The following is a 24,505-nucleotide window of genomic DNA, read 5'->3' on the forward strand; positions in this document are numbered from 1 at the left end:
CAGCTCAAGAGATCACTTCTTCCAGGATTCTTCTATGATCAATCAACCCACAGCCCAAGCTGGGTTAGGCAATCTTCAAGCTTCCAAACTGGCACCTTGTGCATACCTTGAGAAAACACTTCTCATTTTGTATTGTTACTTGTCACTTATATAAGGCTCCCTGACAATACATTCGTGGTTTCTCTGTAGTGTCTAGCACACAGTAAAGCTGTTCAAAGAAAAGATAAATAGCTTCATCTCAATTCTTAAACACCATAATAAATTTTCAGTATGTCCAAACACACTCCAAGTCACCATTTTTAGGTCTTCTGCTTGAAAATCAGAATAATCCTAAAGGTAAAGAAATCCTGCTATTCTCACTTAATAGCAATGAAATTTTTAAAAATATACACCTTAAGCTGTTGTCACTATAGTAATATTTTCTCTAGGTCTGTCTCTCCTAAATCTCCCCTTAGCTTTCCAGTTATTCAGAAAAATCTTTACCCAAGTGCCTGATTGAGTCTAATGTTGGGCTAGACTTTAAGAGAATTACACAGCCCTGTCTCCCCTACTAGACTATCTTATTTTTACCTAGAGTTAAAAAGCTAGAAAGATAAGACAAAACTAAACCAACTAGGGACTTCCCTGGTGGCACAGTGGATAGGACTCCGCACTCCTAATGCGGGGGGCCCGGGTTCAATCGCTGGTCAGGGAACTAGACCCACATGCATGCTGCAACTAAGAGTTCCCATGCCACAAATGAGGAGCCCGCGTGCGGCAAACTAAGGAGCCCTGGAGCCAAAACTAAGGAGCCTGCCTGCTGCAACTAAGACCGGGTGCAACCAAATAAATAAATATTGGGGGGGGGGGAAACTAAACCAACTATTTTATGAAGTTTATTTAAAAAAAAAAAATCACTAATGCAGGGAGTAACTCTCCCTTTATGCCCCACTATTCCAAAGTTGAGACAGAGGAAAAGATTAACTAACTGCCATCATCTTCTGAATAGCTGACAGTAATACTCAACAACAACAACAAAATTTTAAGAAAAAAGCTCACATGGCAATATATAGCACCGGCAAGACCTTCAAAAAGCATATATCCTTTGGCGCAGCACTTAAGGATAGATATGAATCAATATTTATATCTTAGGATGTTTACAACAGTGTTATTTTAGCTGGAAAAAAATTATAAAGAAGCTCACATATTCAGTAATGGGGACTGGTAAATTACAATAAATTTTTGATAGAATACTATGAAGCCATCAAAAGTGATGTCACAGCTATATACACTAATATGTATAAAATAGATAACTAATAAGAACCTGCTGTATAAAAAAATAAATTCAAAAATTTTAAAAATAAAAGTGATGTCACAGGGCTTCCCTGGTGGCTCAGTGGTTAAGAATCCACCTGTCAATGCAGGGGACACGGGTTCGAGCCCTGGTCCGGGAAGATCCCACATGCCGCGGAGCAACTAAGTCCGTGCACCACAACTACTGAGGCTGCGCTCTAGAGCCCATGAGCCACAACTACTGAAGCCCACGCACCTAGAGCCCATGCTCCTCAACAAGAGAAGCCGCTGCAATGAGAAGCCTGCGCACCGCAAGGAAGAGTAGCCCCCGCTCGCAGCAACCAGAGAAAAGCCCGCGCACAGCAACACAAACCCAACGTAAACAAAAATAAAATAAAATTTTAAGAAGTGATGTCACAGAAGAAATAACAAGTAGAGGAAAGTTCTAAATAAATGCAGAAAGCAGTTTACAGAATAGTATCTGAAGTATACAACAAAGTAAACGAAGTCACTAAAATTTGCTGGAAGTGTCAAGCCAGACAGATCCAAAATATCCAAGCCAGACAGATCTTGAAGGTTCTATGGTATTGAATTAGATCATGTGACAGAACAAGGCAAAAATGGCTGTAGTTCTGCTTCAGTGTGTTCTGCCAAGCAACATGCCCAATCACGGAACTTTAGAACAGCTGTGACATCATTTTCAGGATGATAAGTATTTCCCTACTGAGTTTCCATTTGGCTGGAAGATTTTTTCAATCTTGTAAATAATACCAAGGCACATATACAAACACCCCACTTAAGGGAGTCAATGCTTCAATGAGCTATCAGTCCCATTATCATTAAACTTGTTTTGTCTTGGAAGCCTAATAAAAACTGGAAGAACAGTTTACAATCAGTTATGTAAGGATGTTAAAGGGTAACAGTGGGCAACACAGGAGTAAGGCAATACTGACTGAAAGGGTAGCTGGGTTTGGAGGCAATCATAGAGACCTTCCAGAAACCCCAGCAAGCTCTTCTTAAAGAAAGTAAACTAAAAAGTAATCTGACACAAGTATAATTGAAGCTTTTAAGTTTTTACTTTTGGTGGTTTGTTCACCAGCCTCAGAACAATTAGGATACTCATTCATCAAAAGTCTTTTTTACAGAACTGTTTTAAGAAAGAGCCATTAGTTAGCTTAACAAAGACCCTAAACCTTGATTATTATTACACTCACTGAAAACACAAGGCTAGTCAATGAATCTTACACCTACTTATGAAGTTTTATCATTCACTGAACCACTCAAGTGAATTTAAAACAAATATATACTTGATTAAAAGTGCACACAAATTAACAATCCTCAGACTTGCTACTTCACTTTTAAACACAAGCTTCCCCACTAGTTCTAACAAATACAAATTTATCCTAGCGGCTATGCTGCACATTCCAAAAAATATTCCTATCTTTGCCTTCCTGCTTTTAAATCACAAGATGTAGGACAGAACTTTGCAGATGAAAGTAAGCAGATTCTTAAATATGCGACAAATATTATGCATATTTCAAGTAGTTAAACCAAGCACCTGGATGCCCCTCACACACGTTAATAATCTGCTATGCCACTACATGATGCCTAAAAGGCCACAGCCTCCTTCCTTGTTCCTCTAGAAACAGAAACCTGTGAAGACATCTTTAGAGCCTTTCAGATGTTTGGCAAAAATAATCAAGTATCTTTTTTCTATAGATTCTGGAGGATTTTAAGTTAAACTGTTAAACTCTGGGAAAGGGAAGAGTTTAAAGAACTAAAAAGTACCAAGTTTTTTCTAACAGCCAAATTTCCAGTAATCCGGCTCTATCTCCGCAATACTTTCAGCATCACTGACAAGTATATCTCTATTTCTTATTTGTACACACTGGAAGATAAAGAGTCAACCATACTGGGCTTCCCTGGTGGCTCAGGGGTTAAGAATCCGCCTGCCAATGGAAGGGACACGGGTTCGAGCCCTTGTCCGGGAAGATTCCACATGAAGCGGAGCAACTAAGCCCGTGTGCCACAACTACTGAGCCTGTGCCCTAGAGCCCGCGCGCCTAGAGCCCAGGCTCCACAACAAGAGAAGCCACTGCAATGAAAAGCCCACTCACTGCAACTAGAGGAAGCCCGCAAGCAGCAACGAAGACCCAATGCAGCCAAAAATAAAATAAATAGTCAACCATCCTGCTTTAGTTAGACAACTATGGACCTCTGATTCTCTGTTATGGAGGTCGAGACTCTACCAGAGCAAACTTACTCCTTTGAGCAGTCATCCTCCCACTGCTCAAAGGATAAGTCTTTATAGAGGCATAACAAGTGCCTCAGGTCCTAGATCAATTACATAAGATCCCTATGAAGTAATGACAAATTCAAGGAAAATGTATTTACATTAAGTCTGTTAGGTTTTGTTTATTTTGCATCTGAAGCTAACCACTCAGGATTCTATCATTAATATATACATATGTTTTAAAAACATTTTCTCCTTGTCATTATCTTTTCACCTACTTCCTATACTTCAATGTCTAACTTCTGGATAATATGATCTGCCCCAACCAGTATTTTATCATTTTCTTATGGTCCTAGAGTTTACACTCAATACATGGGATCAAGCATTACCAACCCTTTCAAATAAATTCAACTCTTTACTTTGGAACTATTCCCTATCACTCTGTCCAAGATTCCCACTTGTTACAGAGGAAACGAGAAAGTGAATCTTTAGGAATACAACCAAATGTTAAGAGCAAGAGGCCAGCTTTTTCAGATGATCTGCTTTCCAAGTTTTATATAATTACCTTTTCTAATGGGAAAAAGATTTTGAAAAAAGTGATTAAGCAGAACACTACAAAAGATAGAAGCAAGGAAGAAAGGTCTGAAAAACATCCTCTTAACACTGCCAGTTGTCAGCAGGCAGGCAGAAAAGAAATGTCAGGGCTTGGTGACACACCAACTCTTGTAAATAACCACAGTACCCCAGCAAGGCCAAAAGTTAATTCCAACAGAATCATCTTTTTCTCTGCCACATTACAGCCTCAATCTTTTCCTACTTTCATTTCTACGTTTCTATCACTTCAATTATTCCCTTTGCGTTTTCTTCAGACTCATTCTTCACCTCTTTCTGCATCATATAAAGCCAGTTTCTCTACGGTTGTTTCTGCTTTCCTTTAACTTAAGCCCACATTTCTGTCCTCCATTAATGTTCCCATATTCTTTCACACTAAGGTTCAAATAATAAGACCAATTATCCTCCATTAAGGCTTGAACTGTTAAGTGATACTTGTATTACTTACAAAGCTTTTATTAATGGTTACCGGTATAATACCTCTCCTGTTCTCTCTAGTTCCTTCCCCTTCCCTTAAAGTCTTAAGAAGGGTAAGCTGGTTACCTTTTTAACACTTTCTTCTTCCTCTTGGCGTTTCTCATAGTGTGAGAAGTCATCAAAAATGGAAGTGGTGTGCTTGTAGCTGGCTATGATTTTCAACACCTGCTTAGCCTTTTCCAGAGGCACTTCCTGAGTGTCCCTGGAGTTGGTCACTGGTTTATTCTCGTTGTTCTCTAGGCGAATGTGTCGCAACTGGCTATTGGGAACGTCCTTCACAAAAATCCACCTGACATCAAAACGACCCTTCCATTTGTCCTGGGACCACACACCTGCACATGTGTTGTAGTCCACAGCAGATTTCATTTCTGCAACGCCACAGAAGTGTCCACTGCCGTTGACACTGAAAAGTAAGTAAACGGGGCCCTTCCCGTTCATGGAGCGATAAGCAGCATCCAGTCTCTTGTTCCCATGCTCTGTGCTGCACCAGATATTATACTTAATGGAACGGTGGATATCGTCCTCAGAGTAGCTCTTAATGATGAAAACCCGGCCATGTTTCAGATTCCAGTCAAAATCCTTGGGGTTATAGTTATTAATGGACCGCAGCTTCTCCAACACTGGGTGAGGTTCTGAAGGAGTAGATCCAGATCCAGCCTGAGACTGTCCTACTCCATTACCATCCACCCCATTATGACCGAACCCACTGCCACGGTTCCGAGGTGCTACCCAGCGGGTTGGCTGAGCTGCCTGTTGCTGCACTGAGAGCTGGGCAGGCTGTGGTGGTGGTGGGGGCAATGGCTGTGTCTGTTGCCCTACTGATGCCTGAGCCACTGGTGGGCTATTGTTAGCCTGCTGACCTACAGGCTGGGGAGACCCCTGGGTTGGCTGCTGACCTATGTTCTGAACCAAAGCCTGTGAGGGGGTTTTTGCCACAGGACCCTTGTTATCCCAAGTTCCAATATCCATGTTATGTTTTATTGGAGGTGGTGGAAGACTTGACCCTGCAATGCCATTCTTGGTCTTCAACTTGGGTTGCTGTTTCGCAGGCTTGCTAGCAATATCAGCCCAAGATGCTGGTTTTGGAGGAGCAATGGTAGCTGGAGGCAAACTATTGGAAGCCACGATGTTACTAGTAATGGACCCGCTACCAACAGCAGAGCCTACAACTTTTGGAACATTGCTTGCAACTTCTGTGCTACCCAACTTCAGGGCTGCCATCCCCTGGTCTATAGTATTCATGCCAGGAGCCTTATTGAGGGTCTCACTGGCAAAAGCTGACTGTCCATCAATCATGGCTCCACCTAAGGAGCTAGGTGCATAAGCATAATTGCTACTGTATCCAGAGCTCTGAGTAGACTGTCCCTGAGAACTGTTATTTCCCCAAGCTGAGAAGTCAATCCCACTGGGAAAGAAATTAAAACCATGCTGACCAAGAAATGGAGTGCTACCCAGGGCTCCTGGTTGTCCAAACATTGCATCTGGTAGGAAGTGAGGCTCTCCGTTGCTCAGCTGTCCATAAGAAGTTAGATAGGGCATGGCTGTGTCACCCCCGGTAGACCAAGCAGCTTCACCCAAAGAATAGGAGAAGCCAATGGAGGGACTGTAGTAACTGGGTAAGTAGGAATCTGACATGGCAGTATATGCATTATTCTGTGGAAGAAGAAAAAAGGGTAAATTAAAACTAAACACAAAAATACATAAAACGACCAGGACATTTCCTCTCCCAATTATTCACACAATTCGAATATTTCAGTCATTACCATAAAAAAGGAGAGTGATCTTTTCAGATGGTCTCTTCCCATAAACTTGCTATTTTTATAGACTTAGATAATATTTTGGTTTAATAACTGAACTGTTTAAACATTTAAAATTAAACTGACATACAGTGAATACCAGCCTTACCTTTTGGTGCTACAATTCAGAAAAGGGAAAACCCGTCATCTCACTAAGTTTAAGTCTTCCTCTATAGATGTACTGAGATGATGCCTTCATTAAAACCACTATCTCTGGACTGAAGGAGTGGGAATATTGGCAGAAAGAAAAAGCATTCACAAGAGTTTCCTATTAAAACTTACTATATGATAGATAAAACAAAAATAACTGGACATTTCAAGTTCTATCCCAAAAATCTGTGCAGCCATTCCTCAACCATAAACCAAAAATCAAGGTTCAGTACACCTAGTTTATAGTAAAGCCTCCTGGCAAACCATCTGGGAACACCAAGAGATGCCACTATTTAACTATAACCTGGAAAGAAAATGCAATGACTTCCAGAGGATTCAAAACCAAAAAAAATGTTGCTACCTGTTTTGTTTCACCTACAAAAGTTAAGGCCGTAAGCTAAAATGCACACCTAACTTTTTCATTAAAAACAGGAATATAATTCTAAAGACACAGTACAGTCTGTATCTTTAAAAAAGGAATCATCCTTCAGAATGACAACCAGAAATAAAGTTATACGCAAGTAATCTTCACATTAGACGACAGATTACATTGCAGAAACATTCTTACTTTCATTTATGCTGACAGTTCTTTTTTATAAATCCTATAACTCACAAAGTACTCCCTTAAATGAGAAGCCAGAGATACATAGAATTGGTTTCTATAGATATAGACTCAGCTCAACTCAAAAATAGACTACTTTAACTTCAAGACAGCTCTGGTATCTAAGAATCCACTAACTAGTCAATAGAGAGTTTTGTTCTTAAGAGACTTGGATGACCATAACTATGTCAGGCCTTAAGTTTGCATTACCAAAGCCAATAGTACTTCTCCCTAGCCACTAAAACACATCTCCTGAAGATTAAATATTTCAACTAATATAATTTGATAAAATGGTGGTGCTTCTCTCTGCCAATTCTAAATTTTCTTTTAAAAACCTAAGTCTTTCACATATACCCTCAAGTTTAAGAGAAGTCTATTTCTCGAAGACAGTGTTATAATTTTAACAGCCCCAAATCCATTATGAATAAGAAATTCAGTCCACCCTTAATAGATTAAGCCTGAAGAATTATTCCAATATAAGGTCATGAAAAACTGGTTAAACTAATAAGAACCCTGCTGTATAAAAAAGTAAATAAAATTCAAAAATTAAAAAAAAAAAAACTGGTTAAAAATTAGATGAAATAGCCTTGACAAACGACAGAGAGTCTCAGATTATGTCTATTCAACCAAAATTTATATTTCCCCCCCCCAAATTTTTCAAAAATATTTAAGCTTTAGCTTACTTAACAAATAAAATACAAACACACTTAATATCACAGATAATGCCACTATAAAGCTGAATGCCTACACCTGAACTGGCAGGTTCCCACATGCCCCTGAGCGCAAAAATCTGAATTACACAATGTTTCACAAGAACTACCTAGAATTATGTTTCCAAATACTCCCACTCTCCTTGTTATAATGATTATGTAAGCAAACTACCTCAAGAGCAAGAACCCATTAATAGTTCATTCCTCTACTTCCTTCCCTACTTTTCCTGATTAACTGGTTGTCTTCTGCAAAAACTTTTTTCCAATCACTTGCTTAAGTGGTTTCTACACTTTCAATGCAGAAAATTCTACACAAGGGATCAAAAAGTTTTATGTAAGCATTAGGCCCAAACATGCGCACGCACTAATGTCAAGTTATTCAAGACTGTTATGTATATCATACGCCATCTGTTCAGAATTTATATAAATGTTCCACAAACTTTTTCATCTTTTAGGATATTCTGGATGAGTTATTGTCAATTTTCCTTTTGGTTTATTAGTCTGGTGAGTTATACTTATTAGCTACAACTTTGTGACTGTCTCTGGGATCCAAGATAGTAACACAAAAGAACTGCTGAATCAAAGAAGTCTCTGCACAGTTCATGTTCATATATGGACCTACATGCAACTAATCTTCACATTAGAAGACAGATTACATTGCAAAAACTGGAATTCCATCATTCTTGATCTCTGTTCTCAACAGTATTTTATCTTCCTTCAACTCCGTTTTGTAAGTTCTACAGCTCCCCTAAGAAGCCAGATATATACAAAATTGCTCTTTACAGATGTAGATAAAGCTCAACTTGAAAGAGTACCCAGCTCCAAAATAGTTCTGATAACCTAAGAACCCACTAACTAGTGACTAGACAAAACGAAGATACTCAGTTCTGCAGCACTGAATAAAGTTCAGGTGATTTTATGTTAGTTTTTCCCATCACATATGAATCCAATTTTCCTAAAAGAAAAATGTTTTGGGGGTGAAAATATTTAACACTGGAAAGTATTCTTAAGTTTTGCACTGTTATATTCTTGCTAAGGAGGAAGAACTACTCAAACAAGTGTTGCTGTTAGTACACTGTAAAATGTTATCAGTACTAGCCTCAGTGAATGGTATGTTTGCTCACAACACAGATAAGAACCTTAACAGCCTATGACATTTGTAGCAACTGGTTTTATAACATATTGACTGATATTAATAAAGTCATCCCCTGAAAATGAGATTTATTGATAGAGCAGAGAAAGAATAATGGTATACTGCATCCTCTGATCAAGCACAAAAATGGTTAACTACTCACGGGCCTTGCCTGTGGACTCAAGTAAGGTTCAAAATCATCATCATTTAATCCATCCTTTTGATGTACAGATCCATTTTGTACTAAAGGAGAAAAAATTCAAATTAGGCGTGTCTCAATCATACAATCCACCTCCCAAATTAATCAAATACCTCCTAACCAGAGAAAAACCGTACTACACAGAGCAAATAAGTTTGGGTTTCGAAAGAATAAAGATGAGAGTGAATGCTGAGCAACATTCGTAAAAATGTCTCCCTCCACCCAGAGCAAGTTAATCTAAAAAGGTCATTTTATTGGCTCCTCTAGATTTCTATTCCCTCCCGCTTCCCCTCCCCCATCACATGTGAGCACTTCCAGAGTGTGATCCACGAGGATGAAAAACAAAGGCCTTCTAAGACCTACAGGAAACTAAGGACCTGGGACATTTCAAAACCGAATCCACCCCCACCCCTAATGAATTACTCCTTGTTCACTAAAAAGCTGTTCGCCAGCTGCAGGAACACACCGAAAGGGTCAAATACTTAACTGTGAGGCACCTGCAAACTAAGCGGCTTCCGAAAAGTCCTCTCCCCGGGGCGCTTCCCGGAGACCCCGCCCCCCCCCCACGCGGGGTCCCCCGCCCGCCCGGGGCCACCGGCGGAGCTAGGCTCACCTTTGTTTCCTTGACCTTTTGGTCTCTGCGGGGGAAGGAAACGTCGCCGAGCAGCACATCGTCCGAAGAAAAAACGGAAAAGGAGAGACAAATTAAAGCCGGGACCGATAAGGGAATAAACGCGCAGGCCTAAGAAGAGGCGTCAAGAATGGGGTGAGGGGGAGGCTGAAGATGGGAGGCGGGGGAAGCGCGACGCTGGCGGGGCCCAGGGGGAAGAGGGGGCCGCGCCACAAACAACGCGAGGGGACCAGGGCTTCAAAGAAGGGGAAGGAAACAAGACAAAAACGAGGCCCGCCGAGAGGAGGGGACGCGGCGCGGCCGGCGGTCTCCGAGGCCCAGTGAGGAGCGGGGAGAGCGGGCCGAGGGCGAGGCGCTGGGCGCGGCCGGCCTGAGAGCCTCAAAATGAGGCCCGCTAAAGGCGCCGCCTCGGCTCGGCCCGACCGGGGGCGGCGGGCCCGGGCCTAGTCGGGCTCCCTCTCGTCTCACACAATGGCCGAGGCATGCGGGCCGGGCCTGTACCTGCTCCAAGAGGCTGCTGGCCGACATGGCTCTCGGATCCTCACGGGTGGCGACGGCGGCGGACTCTCCTCAGGGTGGCGGCGGCAGCGGATGAGCCCCGGCGACAGGAGCAGGCGGCGCGGCGGCGGCTTTTGTCCCTGACACTCGGGGGCCTCGGCGGACGCAGCGGAGACACAGCGCGCGGCTCGGGCTCCGGCTCCGACTCGGCGACGCTCTAGCCCAAGAGCTCAACGCCCGTCTCTATGCCTTTACGCGCGCGCCCGCTCCTCGCAGCCGAAATAAGGGCGCCGAGCAGCGGAGGCGGACGGCGCGCACGGCGCGACGCTGACTCTCACATTCGCTCACCCACGCTGAAGGGGCCCGGCGCGAAGCACCCCGGGAAGGCAGAGGTGGGGCCGCAGCGCCCTCTGGTGGGCTGGAGGAGCGGAAGCGGCGCGCGCGGCCTCCCCGCCCCCACCGCCTTGGGATTGGGGCCTAGGAGGGTGGGGGCGGCCAGGGTCGCACCACGAGGTTTTGACTAACAGCTGGAGGGAAGGGAGTAGCTCTAGCTTGGGGGAACCCACAAAAGCTGGTTTTTCAGTGAAGAAGCGAACCCCGAAGGCTGAGAGGCCTTAAAATAAACCTGCTTCCCAGTTGCAGATGGCACCCCACCCCCATATGGGGGGAACACGAACAGGAGTCACAGAGCCCCCAGGGAAAGTTCAAGGGGGCCTTGCCCTGAGAAAGACACCCCCTCACCTGGTTATCCTCCTCTGTTAGCAAGCTACAGAAAGAGGGCCCAGAGAACAAAAATATCCAGAAAACATCCGGTCCCCTGAGAAAGAGATTCACCCTTTGGCGTTGCAGGGAGGAGAATCTGCAATTCTTTTTTAGGGATGTCGCTGGCCCCCATGATAATCTGTTAAACTGTGGACTTTATTTCCAAGAAAAACACACTTCACACATCCACACAAAATTTTACATGTTCTTTCAACGAGTCCTTACCTGGGGAAGAAAGGAAATAAATGCTATTTGAATACCTGCTGTAGACTAGGCTTTGTTGTTAGGTGCTTTCAAACATATTAAAGGCTTTCAGCATCTTCAAAGTAGCTGTCAGTCAATCCGTTTTATAACTGAGGAAACAGAGAGGTTAAGTCATGTGCCCAAGGTCACAAAGCTATTAAATAGTAAGGTTTGCCTGACACTGAGAGGAACATAATAGTGTCCCTCCACCCCCAAGAGAAATCCTGTATTCAGGAACCAGAATCCTGAGGAGATCTAAAGGATGGATGGGCAGAAGCATTTTTAATCAGAGGCAAACCTGACTCCTGCAGGGATATTTGATCCCAGGACAGTCCATCTCCTAATAGCTTTTGTTATTGCAAATAGTAGTAAACAGATAAATAATGCACTCAAGTGTCAACCTGATACCATCCCCTCCCTGGATATAGGAGGCTTGGGTGGACTCAGTAGTAAAATAAATGATAACACAGCATCTTGGACTTTGCATCATAATTTTGCTCAAAGTGCTCAACGCATTTTTTCTGCCCATAATCACGTTTATGGTTGGAATGAATAAGGTCAGGCACCAAATGTGACAGACTTCTGGCAGAGTCCAGGTTCAGAGCATAGATTCCACCAAGGGAAGAGAAGAAACATAGTAATCCTTTTTTTTTTTTTTTTTTTTTTTAATATAAGTTAACCAGTTAACTCCATGGCCCAGATTTATGCGTAAACTGTAATCAGTTGCCTACACTTACCCTTGAAGGCAGCAGTGGTATGGTAAAAAGAGGATTAGACCAGGAGTCATAATCGGGAAGGGGGAGTGACTAAACACTGGCCTCCCCCAACAGATTGGCGACATTAGGTAAATTACTAAACCTTTCAGAGATTCCCTCATTTGATAAAGGGGATAATAAAATCTACCTAACAGGTTTGCTGCAAAGATAAAGTTCAAAAAAACAAAAATCAAAAAACACAAACGTTAAAGTAAATCTGATACATTGTAAACTTCTTTCCTATAATCCCATTAAGGGATGATAATGAAAATTCCCTCCTTCCAATTATATTTTTATAGTGCCTGAAATTATGATTAGTTCCTTTGGGATTACTTTCTGTCCTACAGGATTTCCCAGTTAAAACGAAGACATCCTGGGGGAAGGGTAGTCTCTAAACCTGGATTAGTTCACCAGATTGTCTTTAATAGGCCCCTGAACAGAACACACAAGACTGATACATTTAATCACTGGGAAGAGGAAGAGGAAGTCTGGAGTGTGGGATATCATCTTAGGGGGCAGACCCCTCATTGTTTGAGAAAAGAATACTGTATCAGAAATGAGTTTGGGTTCTAGTTTCACCTCTGCCACTAGGTGCATAAAGCACTCAATCCCTCTTCTAACAAGTATTTATTGAAGGCCAGGCAATGTGCTGGAGAGAAAGTCTTAAGAGTTCACTTCTGGGCTTCCCTGGTGGCACAGTGGTTAAGAATCTGCCTGCCAATGCAGGGGACATGGGTTTGAGCCCTAGTCCGGGAAGATCCCACATGCCACGGAGCAACTAAGCCCGTGTGCCACAACTACTGAGCCCACGTGCCACAACTACTGAAGCCTGTGCACCTAGAGCCCGTGCTCCACAACAAGAGAATCCACTGCAATACGTCCGCACACCGCAATGAAGAGTAGCCCCCGCTCGCCGCAACTAGAGAAAGCTGGCACACAGCAATGAAGACCCAACGCAGCCAAAAATTAATTAATTAATTAATTATTTTTAAAAATAGTTATTCACTCACAGTTGTTAGAGTGCAATGAGAAAGCACAGACGGACCTCACTTAGTCAGAGGACCAAGAAGTTTTCCCTGAAGTCCTGAGCTTCAGCTAGAACCTGAAAGATGACCAGAGATTGACCAGACAAGGAGGGAAGGGATGTGAGAGACAATATGTGCAAAGGCCCCAGGTGGGGAAGGATCTTGGTACTGGTGAAGAACTGAAAAAAAGGCCAACGTGACTGGTGCATAATGAGAGAGAGGGTGGCACCAGATGAGACTCAAGAATTGGGCAGAAAAGAGAAAAATAGGGCCTTTAGTTGTTAGCTACAAACGATGATCAGTTAGTAAAGGGTTAATAGAAGCATAGCATTCTCAGATTTATGTTTTAGGTTCACTCTGATTGCAGTGTGGGAAGTAGATTCAGGGAGAAAAGAGTAGATTAGGAGTTAGAAGAATATTGCAGCAAGTCCAAGCAAAAGATAATGGTCTAATATAGTGATGATGAAGACAGAGTGAAGTGGACAAAATGGACATTTTAGGAGGCAAAATGAGAGGTCTTAGTGATTGATTGGATTGTGGGGAGGGCATTAAAGGAGGAGATATCAACATAATATCTAGTAGTTTGATTTGAGCGATTCGGTGGGTGAGGTGCCATTTTCTAATGTGGGGAATCCTAGAGGAGATTTTGTGATCATCAATTTATCTTTGGACATGTTGGGTTTCAGAAGAACATAAAACATCAGATAGGAATGTTCTGTAGACAATTAAAAGGTTTGGGGCTTAGAGAGTAAAATCAAGCTGGAAATACAAATCTTGGAGTCTCTGGTATGGGGATGTTAGTTGAAGCCAAAGGAGTCCCTGGGATTTCCTCAGAAGACAAGGAGGATGGGACTTCCCTGGCGGTCCAGTGGTTAAGACTCCACGCTTCCATTCCACTGTGGGGGGCACAGGTTTGATCCCTGGTTAGCGACACAGCCAAGCAAAACAAAACGAAGAAGAGAAGGAGGAGAGCAACAGGCCCAGCACCAAACCAGAGATGGAAGGGGAGACACGGAGAGGAAATCACTTCCTACTCAGAGTCTATTTCCAAGACTGTAAAATAGGGAAGTTGGACCAAAATAACTTCTGAGGTTCCTTCTAGTTCAACCATTTTAGACCTCTGGAAGGTAGAAACCAAGGAGATCCTTCTGGATATATGAAGGGGGCAGTGGGGATAAGAGAGTGAAAAGAAGCAGGAAAGGAGGACAGATTTTACATACTCTTCAGAATTTTGCTATGGCCTGGGCTGGGCCCTAGAGCTCTGGTTCTCAAACTTTTCCAGCCTTCAGGAACAGCAGACCTCGCTGCCCAAGTCACTCCTTTAGTAAGGCAGGAATGGAAGGGAACTCCTTTGAGAAATGTTTATATACTTCACACAACTGACAGTGTAAAAACCTATTTTTAAAGATTTCTGCTGGTTCTCTGTAGTCCACACAGTTTTCAAAGCTTGTCACTCCCTAGCCCTGTATATTTCTCACCATGCACTCAATGCTCCAGCCACATTGCATTTTTCTCAAATACACATTTTGTTCTGGAACCCATGACTTTGCACATGCAGTTCTTTCTGCCTCAAACGTCCTTGCCATTTCCCCTCCCCAATTCCTATCTGTCCTTCGAGACCCTGATCAATGAAGCCATATTTTTTCCCTTGAGCAGAAAGAAGGTGTTCTATTCTTTGTTCACCCATGATATTGGTCACATTTCCGTATGGTAACTTAGTGTATTAAAACTGTTTGGGCTTCCCAGGTGGCGCAGTGGTTAAGAATCCGCCTGCCAATGCAGGGGACATGGGTTCGAGCCCTGGTCCGGCAAGATCGCACATGCCACGGAGCAACTAAACTAGACCCATGCGCCACAACTACTGAAAGCTGCGTGCCTAGAGCCCGTGCTCCGCAACAAGAGAAGCCACCAGAGTGAGAAGCCTGCGCACCACAACGAAGCGTAGCCCCTGCTTGCTGCAACTAGAGAAAGCCCACATGCAGCAACGAAGACCCAACACAGCCAAAAATAAATTTATTAAAAAAAAAAAACTATGTTTACATCAGTATTTTCCTTTTAGAAGTCTTGGACTCAGTTGAAAATCTAATGAGAATAATGAAACTTCTCAGAAAAAGGAACATACACCCAAATTTTTGCCTGTAATCTCATTAAGCACTCCCTTCCCGGAGCCCATCCATCCCATGGACCCCAGATTAAGAGAACCAACTCTCAGCTTATATATTGCCTCTTTAATAAATCTATGACTGCTTAGAGGACAAAGAACTTTTTTATTATTAATCTTTATAATCCAACTCTAAGTAAATGTTTGTTGAATTAATTTATCTCATTCATTTTCAAAATTCTCCATAGTAATGTCAATCCCCATTTTATTAATGAAAACCTGGTGGGGTTAAAAAGTCAAATGTGCAGATTTAACTAGCTTAATTGAATGTTAAAGGAAAGGCACTGTGGAAATCCCCAGATAAATTGATGGTTGGCTTTTAACTTGCAGGTGTGTTTTATGACTTGCTGAATGGAGTTTTGAAAAGAGCAACGTGAGAACAAAGCTAAAGGAAGAAAAGACCTACAGCTGGGCTAGGTGGCCTAAGGACACTAGGAATCCGCAGCTGTGTATATACAAGGGACCCTGTTGGAGATGTCGTCAAGGGCAGAAAAGAACAAGAACCAAGAAGGAGCCAGTAGGAAAGGAGCCTTGAAGTTTCAACTCAGAGTCTAGAGGTGAAAGCTGAAATTTTCACCAGTGCCCCAAGAAATAAGAAAGGTAATGATAATGTAATGAGCTTTTCATAAAGCTAAACTTACTCAATGCAGAAGACTGTTCTTTATTCTGAGATTATTTCCCTCCTAACTTTTTGATGTGAAAATGCCCTTTCTTCCTAAATGATGCCAGTATAAATTAGCCATTTTAAAAAATATCCTTATTTGGTAAAATATAATGTAGAGAACCCCATGTTGGGTCCTAAGACCTTTTTTTTTTTTTTAATCTCTTTTATTGATCCATGGGATCTAAAAGTCTGAGCAGCACTGTGCTAGGAAACAGCTTACAGTCTCAATCTAAGACAATAGGCCAGAGAGAAAAAAAATGGAGTGTAAACAAGATTTCTGGAGATAGTGCCAAGGGGAAATGAAGCCAGGGAGCCCCAGAAAGCACTGGTTCAATTTTAAATCTGTGCCAAGAAAAAATAGTTAAACCAGTGAATGTGCATCTAAACTATTTGTGACAATGTTTTATAGATAAATCCTTCCCTTTCGGTCCTTGGGTGGCAGCTACAGAATATGAGAGGCAAGAATATGAGAAGCCCTGTCCAGTTTGCTCAGAAAGGCTAACCAGAATGTCTCAGTCATGGAAATGTTAACTTAGCATTTCTGAGGCATAGTGGTTCCATTTTTGTTCCTGGAGCAGGGGAATATCTTTTTGCTCAGTGGGCAAAGGTTTTACAATATTATCAATGTTCTTTGGAATAGGTTCCCTGTGTAACAAAGCACATGGGGTTGGGCTCTACAGAGTAGGAGCTTAGCAAACAAATGAAGGAGTTCTAACCAGGGACCCTGACATCAACGTCATTTCAAACAAGACAAGACCACTTTTAACAAAGTGATAAATCAGTACTTCCTGTGACTGATGGACAGGACAGATGATCTGGGTTCTAAAATCCTTTCTCGGGTAACTGGAAGTTCCCTCCCTCCACCACTCCCTCTGCAGTACTGTGGAGAGATGGTGAACTGGACTGTAAACAAAACAACCTAAGGAGCCACTAAACATGTTATCAGCAAAACATCATCATAATAAAATGGTTTGTTGAAAGTTTCCTTTTGGTATTAAGCTTCTCTAGTACATTTAAAGACTCTGTTTAATAAATTTGATCCGTATGCAACGTTTCAAATGTATCTATTGTTTAGAGTAGAATATAAATGTTAGTTTCCTCATTGTAAAATGAAGTAAATAATGCTATTCACCACATAGGATTGTCCTGAGGATCAAATGGATTAACATATGTAAAGTGCTTAGAAAAATGCTTGGTACATAGTTACCCTTCAATAAGTATTGGTTATTATTGTTCTTATTATTATTCATGCATCAAATATCTATCCAGTTTCTGCTACATGCCAGGCACTGTTCCAGGGACTGTAGAAACAGCAGTGACTAAGAGACGAGAATGGTCCCTGCTCTCACGGAGCTTCGATTCTACTTGGGGGAGAAAAAAATACATGTATGTCAGGTGATAAGTAAAAGAAAGAAAAATAAAGCAGGGTAAAGGAAAATAAGAAGCATAGTGCAGGAGGAAGTTGCCACTTTTCATAGGGTGAGTGGTCAGGGAGGTCCTCTCTGATAAGGTAACATGTGGATAGAGACTTGAAGGAAATGAGGTAATAAGCTTTGCAGTTATCTGGGGGGAAGAGTGTGCTTGAGATTATTGAATGAAAAAAATAAGCTACCAAAAATAAGTAGATCTGGGTTTGTAATAGGGAGTGACAGTACGTGAAGAAGCCATGGCCCACCTAAGACAGGCCTCAGTTCCAGTCAGGTGTTGCTGTGAGGAAATGTGGACCCAGTGTTGTCAGATCTTCTGGGCTTTGTGGGGGCTTTTTTGTTGTTGTTGTTGTTTTAAGAAAAACTTTATCTTGAATTTTTCATGTGAACTGTCGTAGGCATAATGTATATATATGTTTGTCAAAAGACATGTACAAGAACGTTCAGAGGTGGGCATTCCCTGGCGGTCCAGTGGTTAGGGTTTGGTGTTTTCACTGCCGAGGGCCCAGGTTCAACCCCCGGTCGGGGAACTAAGATCCCGCAAGCTGCACGGCGTGGCCCAAAAAAAAAAAAAAATCGTTCAGAGGCATTATTTATAATAGCCCCAAACCGGAAGCTACCCAAGTGCCCATTATTAGAATGGATCAGCTGTGGCATAGTAAATAATAACAGCCTCTACACAGCAATGGGAAGCAATCAACTACACTTCACATAACATTATGGGTGAATCTTACAACGTAATGTTGAGAGAAAAAAAGCCAGTCCCTAAAGAGTTCAAAATAGGTAAAACTAAGATATGATGTTAGAGAGCTAGATAGAGGTTACCCTGTCTGGGTGAGGTGCTGGTGACTTTTTTTTTTTTCCCTTTATCTGAAAGCTGATTTCATGGGTATGTTCAGTTTATCAAATTGTACAGTGATTTGTGCACTTTCCTGTATGCATTTATACTTCAATAAAAAGTTAAAATAAAACTAAAATGTGGGCCAAAGTAAATCTTAAGGCTGAATCAGAGCTGTGGGCTTCCAATTTGCTCTACAATACATAGATTTCTTTAGAGAAAACAGCAGAGAAGTTTTTTTTAAAAAAACTTATACTTTGAGGGGACTTCCCTGGTGGTCCAGTGGTTAAGACTCCGTGCTCCCAATGCAGGGGGCCCGGGTTCGACCCCTGGTCGGGGAACTAAGATCCCACGTACCACAACTAGAGAAGCCCACGTGCCGCATCAAAGACCCAGCGCAGCCTAAATTAGTTAATTAATTTAAAAAAAAACCCTTATGCTTTGAAATGCAGGTAACATCCCCCACACCACCTCTTACAGAAGCTCCTACAAAGCTCAATGAGGAACCCATCTTTCCTTCTGGGTCATTACCCAGCCTCACATTTTCCTTTATATGTGATCCAATAATAATGTCCGCTCTTGTTCTCAAACTAGAGAAATCAACCCATATATACCATATTATAAGCCAAATACTAGTAAAGGTACAGAATTGGAAACCGTAGATGCAGGAGGAGAACCCAGAGGCAATTTCAAAGTAGGGTGCGGCCTACTTTAGGTTGAGAGAGCACCAGGAGTCTTCAGGTTGGGAGGCTCTTAAGACATAACAGAAGAGGTAGTAGGAATCATACTGGGCTGAAATAATTTATCCAGGAAACAGGCATGTCTTAGCCTGGGCCATGGACCATAGGTAGAGAATCAATCAGGTGTAAAAGATAGGTTTTAGAATCTGTGTGTTCTGGGGAACTTACAAGCACATCTCAAAGGTGCTTCAATTCAGGTGATGGATGAAGTTAAGAAGGCTGTTCTAGGCAGTGAAGACTACAGTCTATGGATGTATGCTGAGGTTTGGGTCTTGGGGGTTCCTTGGGAAGAAATGATTGTCTCAAGAGTTGAGTTACTGGCATAGCAGAAAGGTAGAGTTACTAACATGGCAGAATTTGGGAACTAAGTCACATTTGGTTCCCCAAAGCAAGGGCTAGAGAAGCAGGAGTACGATAAGGATGGTCAAGGAAAGTAGAACCTTCTAGGGGAAGTGAAATTGCATAGCTCAGGACTAAGAAAGGTGTTCCAGGATTGGGAAGGAAACCTAGAAATGACTGAATTAAGGCTAAGAAGAGAAATTCCAGGGGCAGAGAGTTCCAATCTAGTAGAACCGGTCCCTTGTTTAGTGCAACAACCTTGGTTGTTATTGTAGTACATTACAGACTACACAAGAATGTCCCAGGGAGGAGGCATCCAAGGTGTGAGGCATCTGTGATCAATTGTACTAGGTTAAGTTGACTGAAAATGCAGGGGCTAGCCTAGAATCTGATTTTTTGTCTCAGAGAGAACTATTTCCTCAGGAGTATTACCCAAAGTGAATCACAACCTCATACCTATTTTGAGAATTCAACCTTTTCTTTGTCCTTGCTACCTCCTTGATAGTGGTGGACCAATTATAACTCAATGAACCAGTAGTTCCATATTTCATGCTTGATTTTACTGTCTTTATCATCAAGTGTTACCAGTACTTCCCACCATACAGACTTACCTTTAATGCTTTCATGAAATGGATTAAAATGCCACCACTAAAGGGTGTCTCAGACCACCTAAACTGAATATTAATTTCCAAGGTATTTGGATTAACTCTGGTCCTCCTTCCCAAATATGGACAGAAGCATGAAAGAAACTTCACATGAAGTAGCTTTAAATCTTAAATATTCAAATCTATTGTCCCTTTTTTACTTCGGAATGCCAGGGAGTTTTGTTTTGTTTTAATTTGGGGAGGGGGGCAGGGATGGAACCTGGAAATTGAAAAGGGGAAGAGAACAGGAAGGCGGGGGTCAGACAGGGACATGGCCAAGGCAAGACAGCTGAACAGTTGACTCTGAGGCCTTTGGGGAAACCACATGACAGGAAGGTTTGGGACATTTACCTTCTACCAGCTAAACTCCAGTCCTGCCCTGGATTCATCTGATGGAAGCTCAGAGAAACTGACACATGACTGGGCTTTCGCCAGTGCGGTGCTCTCAGAAGAGACTGTCTGAGCTGCTGACTCTGCCTAGCTCTGGAGACAGAAGCAACGAGAGACTTAGGATTTTTTCCCCCTCTTGTATAAATAAGCCCAACTACTTGAAAATGAAATGCAAAAAAAGTAGCCAAAAATGGTCTCTCCTAAATCAGGTTAGGTATGTATCTTCTCCAGGAAGTACTCCCATATTTGCTGACCCCTGCCTCCAAACTGGGTTAGATGCTTGACCCCTTGTTCTCTCTTCTCCCAGCCAATAGCTCTATCACTGCACTTACCCCAATATGATGATTTGTTTCAGTATCTCACTAGAGAAAGGCTTAACCATTTTGTACCCTTGGTAGCCTTCTGAAACCTACGGACCAACACTCGGAACAATGTTTATCAATGCATGAAATAAAATACATAGCATTACAAAGGAAACCAATTATTATATTGAAATATAGTTCTTAACTCCAGACAACCTCTGGAGAATGAATCCCTTGGGTGCATGGACTGAGCCTTCATCTCTGTACTGCCAGTGCCTAGCACAAAGCCTGGCACATAGATGGTACTTACAAATGTTTATTTAATGAATGAACAGAAAGATTAGATGGCTACTGCCAACTCAGCCTGAGGAATGATTCATTGCAACTGCTTGTGTACATACCAGTGGCTTGCGTGTGCCTCACCCCGTCTGAGATCTAGACCAGGGCTGTGAGGAAACCCACACTCAAGAATGGGTACATAGCATCTAGCAATAATGACAGGCTACTGGAAGACCAGGAAAACAACAAAGCTCATGTATTTCCACCAGTTGGAATATTCAGATAGTGAAAGTAAACAGGCTCTGTCTTTAGGAGGTGATCTCTTGACTTTGGAAGCATGACGCTCACACTACTTTAAAACACTACCAACAGCTCTGACGGAGGAAAGAAAGGAACCTGAGCTAGTGGGCAGGTGTTCTCCAGGGCTCCTCCTCTGTCCTGATTTGAGCCTCTTGTCTCTGGGAAAGATAAAAGTGTCCCTAAAAACCGCAATAGGGGTGACATGTGCCTTTCTAGGTTCAAGTAGTAGTTTTAGGCTTAGGCAGAAATTTTGTTTTTGTTTATGTACCAACAGAAAACCTAAAGAAGCAAGAAATAAAAGCCACTTCCCTCACTAAAGATATATAAAGGGCCAAAGGTTTGTTCTAAACTGATTGCTATGTCTATTAAATATTTTGAAAAGAAAAATAAAACCCCAATCTCAAAGCTGAAAACCACAACTGTATGGGGTTCAGAAATCTCACCCATAAGGCTTTTAAGATTGACCCTTTCAAGTTAGAGGGCTTCTCTAGCTATACACAGCTATCTGAGGGATGGCAGGACGCAGTTTTCACTTGCTTAACAACAGGGTTTCCAACATCTGTTGGAAGAAACATAGCTTCAGGTGGGTGCCTTCAAAAAAAAAGGAAACTACAGGTCAAAGTTTTGTATTTAATTAAAAAAAAAAAGACTCTCCCACTCCTGAAGTGTATGCTTTCTTTTTTGACCTATTTTTCTTTTAAATTGTCTGCAGTTTCCCTATATTTTTCCTAGTGCAGTAAACAATGCAATCAAAGAAACAAAAAACAGGCTCCGCTCTTGCCCCAGACACTGAAGATGGTCAAAGAGAAGGAATCACAGCACGTAAAATGGGCCCATCTCTAAATATACAAAAACATTTAAAAAAAAAAAGAAGAAAACAAAATAACCCCCCCCCCAAAGATATTATTATTACATTCCTGGTACATTTCCTATAATATAATGTTGTAGACAATGCTTCTTTCCCAGGGAGTCCAGCTCGCTCAGGAGGTGACATCTACTCGGTGCCGCAGGATAGGGTGGGGTGTTGAGTCTTCCCTGCCAAACCTAAGGTTTTTTTATGAGCTCAATATCTCACAGAAATATCTGTGGTATCAATGGTACATATGAATCTAAAAGGGGATGAAGGCAGGCAGGCACCTGTCACTGTTCTCTGAATCAGCCAAAAATCTGAAGAGCGTGGGATCCAGGAGACAGACGCCATTAACCACTGAGGGACGGAGGGTAGAACAGAGGAAGCACCAAATGAGTGGCTGCTTTTGGTTCCAAAGCCAAAAAAGGGCCCCACAAAAAAGGGCAGCTGGTCTGGATGAGGAACTCTCCTGCTCCTAGAGTCATGCAATAAAAATGATGGTCTTGGAGCCCCACCCCGAGAACAGCCACAGTCCAAGAATCACAGCAATTTACACCACATCACACAGTTTGCAAATGAATGGACTAGGAGGGTAAGTGTTTTGACAAAGTGGGGGGCAAGGTGAACCTGAACCCCAAAGCACAGCTGTGACGTCTCTGGATTTCTATTTCTGCCAAGCCACAGGCCTCTGACGCCACTTGCTCGGTGGAAATGTACCCTTCTTAACACTGGCCTTGCCTCAAAATGGCACCCATGATAGTAACCCTCAGAGATATTAAGAGGCATCAGTTGCACTTCTGGAAGTAAGATAACTTCCTTGCCCCATCCTGGCCAAAGCACTTCCCTTTTTAAGCTGCTGCTGGTACGCTACCTTCCCCTCCAAGCAGAGTGCAACTTACTTTTGTTTCAGACTTTTGCATTGGCCTCTGAGGGCCCCTTCCAGGATACAAAATAAAGTCTCCTTCTGCATCCACGTGTGAGTGGGTTGCCTTCCAGGGTCAGATTTGTGTTCCCTGGTTTGGTCAATGCACCTTTATGAGAATAAAACCACATGTGTACACAGACAGACTAGCCTGGAAAGGGCTTTCTGGATAGGGTTTCTGGTTATCTTGATGCCTCCCCTAAAAGAAATAACTTTCTTGGTGTAAGAGGATTAGGACATTGAGTGACCTACTCTCAACTTCCGGAAGGGCAGCTTGTTTTGTCCATTTTTCAATGAGGGGGTGGAAGGGACCCAACCTGTTCAGTTACAACAACAAGATTTTGTTTTTTAAAAAAAAGGATCCTATGTGGAAATGAGTGGGACAATGATAAAAATAAACAAATAATTAAAATTCCAAACCAAAACATATCTCCTGGCCCCGAGACCCCCACTTAATCCTCTAAGACCACAATCTCCACATTGTGGACTTGATGCTGGTGTTCTTCCATCTCAGCCACGACTTTCTCCTCAGTCCTCAGTTCTGTCTCCAAAATGACTGCTTTGCCCTCAGTATCCTCAGCCTCTGGGTCTGGGGCTGGGTCAATCTCAATGATGGTCTGCCCATCCTCTGAGGTGCTTTCAACAGCCTGGATGGCTGAGGTCAGGCCAGACTCCATGGCCACCAACTCCACGGGGCTCACCATGGTGGTCATGTTGCCCAGGGTACTCCCATCCTGCATGGCGGTGGAGCTTAGCAGTGCCAGGCTAGATGAAGGGTGGATGGTCACTGTGTCTGGTGAGCTGCTCTTGGCAGATGAGACCACTGTGGCATAACGGAAGAGCTGAGGGCCAGATGGCAGTGTGTGGACAGTCACAGGACTGGAGCCCTGGCTGAGGGTGGCCACTGGAATATTGCCCATGGAAAATGACTGACCCACAGGGGTGATGGTGATGGGTGAGATGACTGTGAACTGAGGCTGCTGGACAGGAGGAGAAGGGCTCAGGACGGTGGTAGAGGCTGGCCGCTGGAGCCGGGGCCTTTTGGGAGGCTTAGGGGTGCTCACAGGCATCAATACCACATTTTGAACCGTCTGGGATTTCAGCCTGGGATCCTGAGCTTGCTTCTTCTGCTCTTCCAACTGGCGTTCCAAGTCTATGGAAAAAAGACAGACTTTGTGTGGAGAGAAGTATAATCTTGGGAACAGTAAACTGGGAGTGAGGAGACCTGGGGTCTTGCCCTGGTTTTGCTACTATGTAGCCTTAGGCAAGTCATTTCATTGTTTTCAAGAAGAAACTAGACTGGATGGTCTTTAAAATCCCTCCAGTTACTACATGTCATTGTGTGATTATAGGCAGGTCAATAATTCAGAATCTTTTCGTGCTGTGATCCTACTACAGCTCAACTCCAGAAGCCCCTGTGGCATTTTGTCACTTGTCACCAAAATGCAAACCAAAGAAGTCTCCAGTTGGTCTAGCAGCTTATATATGCTCTGCCTGGGTCTACAGATGAAAATAATATCTGCATAATCCCTTTGCAACTGCCATGGACCCAC

General features: G+C 42.8%; 2 protein-coding genes across 6 annotated transcripts in view; both read right to left on the reverse strand.

Annotated features, from left to right (window-relative positions):
• Window positions 1-10,712, reverse strand: part of YTHDF2 (YTH N6-methyladenosine RNA binding protein F2) — a 30,399-nt gene extending 19,687 nt beyond the window's left edge. Inside the window, exons 1-4 of the mRNA XM_061186887.1 lie at window positions 10,315-10,712; window positions 9,796-9,820; window positions 9,147-9,226; window positions 4,661-6,247 (exon numbers count right to left, since the gene is read on the reverse strand). Coding sequence (XP_061042870.1) covers window positions 4,661-6,247; window positions 9,147-9,226; window positions 9,796-9,820; window positions 10,315-10,341 — 1,719 coding nt within the window. The 5' untranslated portion in view covers window positions 10,342-10,712. The remainder of the gene's footprint in view (window positions 1-4,660; window positions 6,248-9,146; window positions 9,227-9,795; window positions 9,821-10,314) is intronic.
• An 11,084-nt stretch (window positions 10,713-21,796) lies between these two features.
• GMEB1 (glucocorticoid modulatory element binding protein 1) overlaps window positions 21,797-24,505 on the reverse strand; it is a 29,490-nt gene continuing 26,781 nt past the window's right edge. For all 5 annotated transcript variants that reach the window (XM_061186892.1, XM_061186888.1, XM_061186890.1 and 2 more), the window contains exon 10: window positions 21,797-24,105. In XM_061186892.1, coding sequence (XP_061042875.1) covers window positions 23,405-24,105 — 701 coding nt within the window. In that variant the 3' untranslated portion in view covers window positions 21,797-23,404. The remainder of the gene's footprint in view (window positions 24,106-24,505) is intronic.

Source organism: Eubalaena glacialis, chromosome 3 (assembly GCF_028564815.1).
Source record: "Eubalaena glacialis isolate mEubGla1 chromosome 3, mEubGla1.1.hap2.+ XY, whole genome shotgun sequence".
NCBI classification, from domain to species: domain Eukaryota; kingdom Metazoa; phylum Chordata; class Mammalia; order Artiodactyla; family Balaenidae; genus Eubalaena; species Eubalaena glacialis.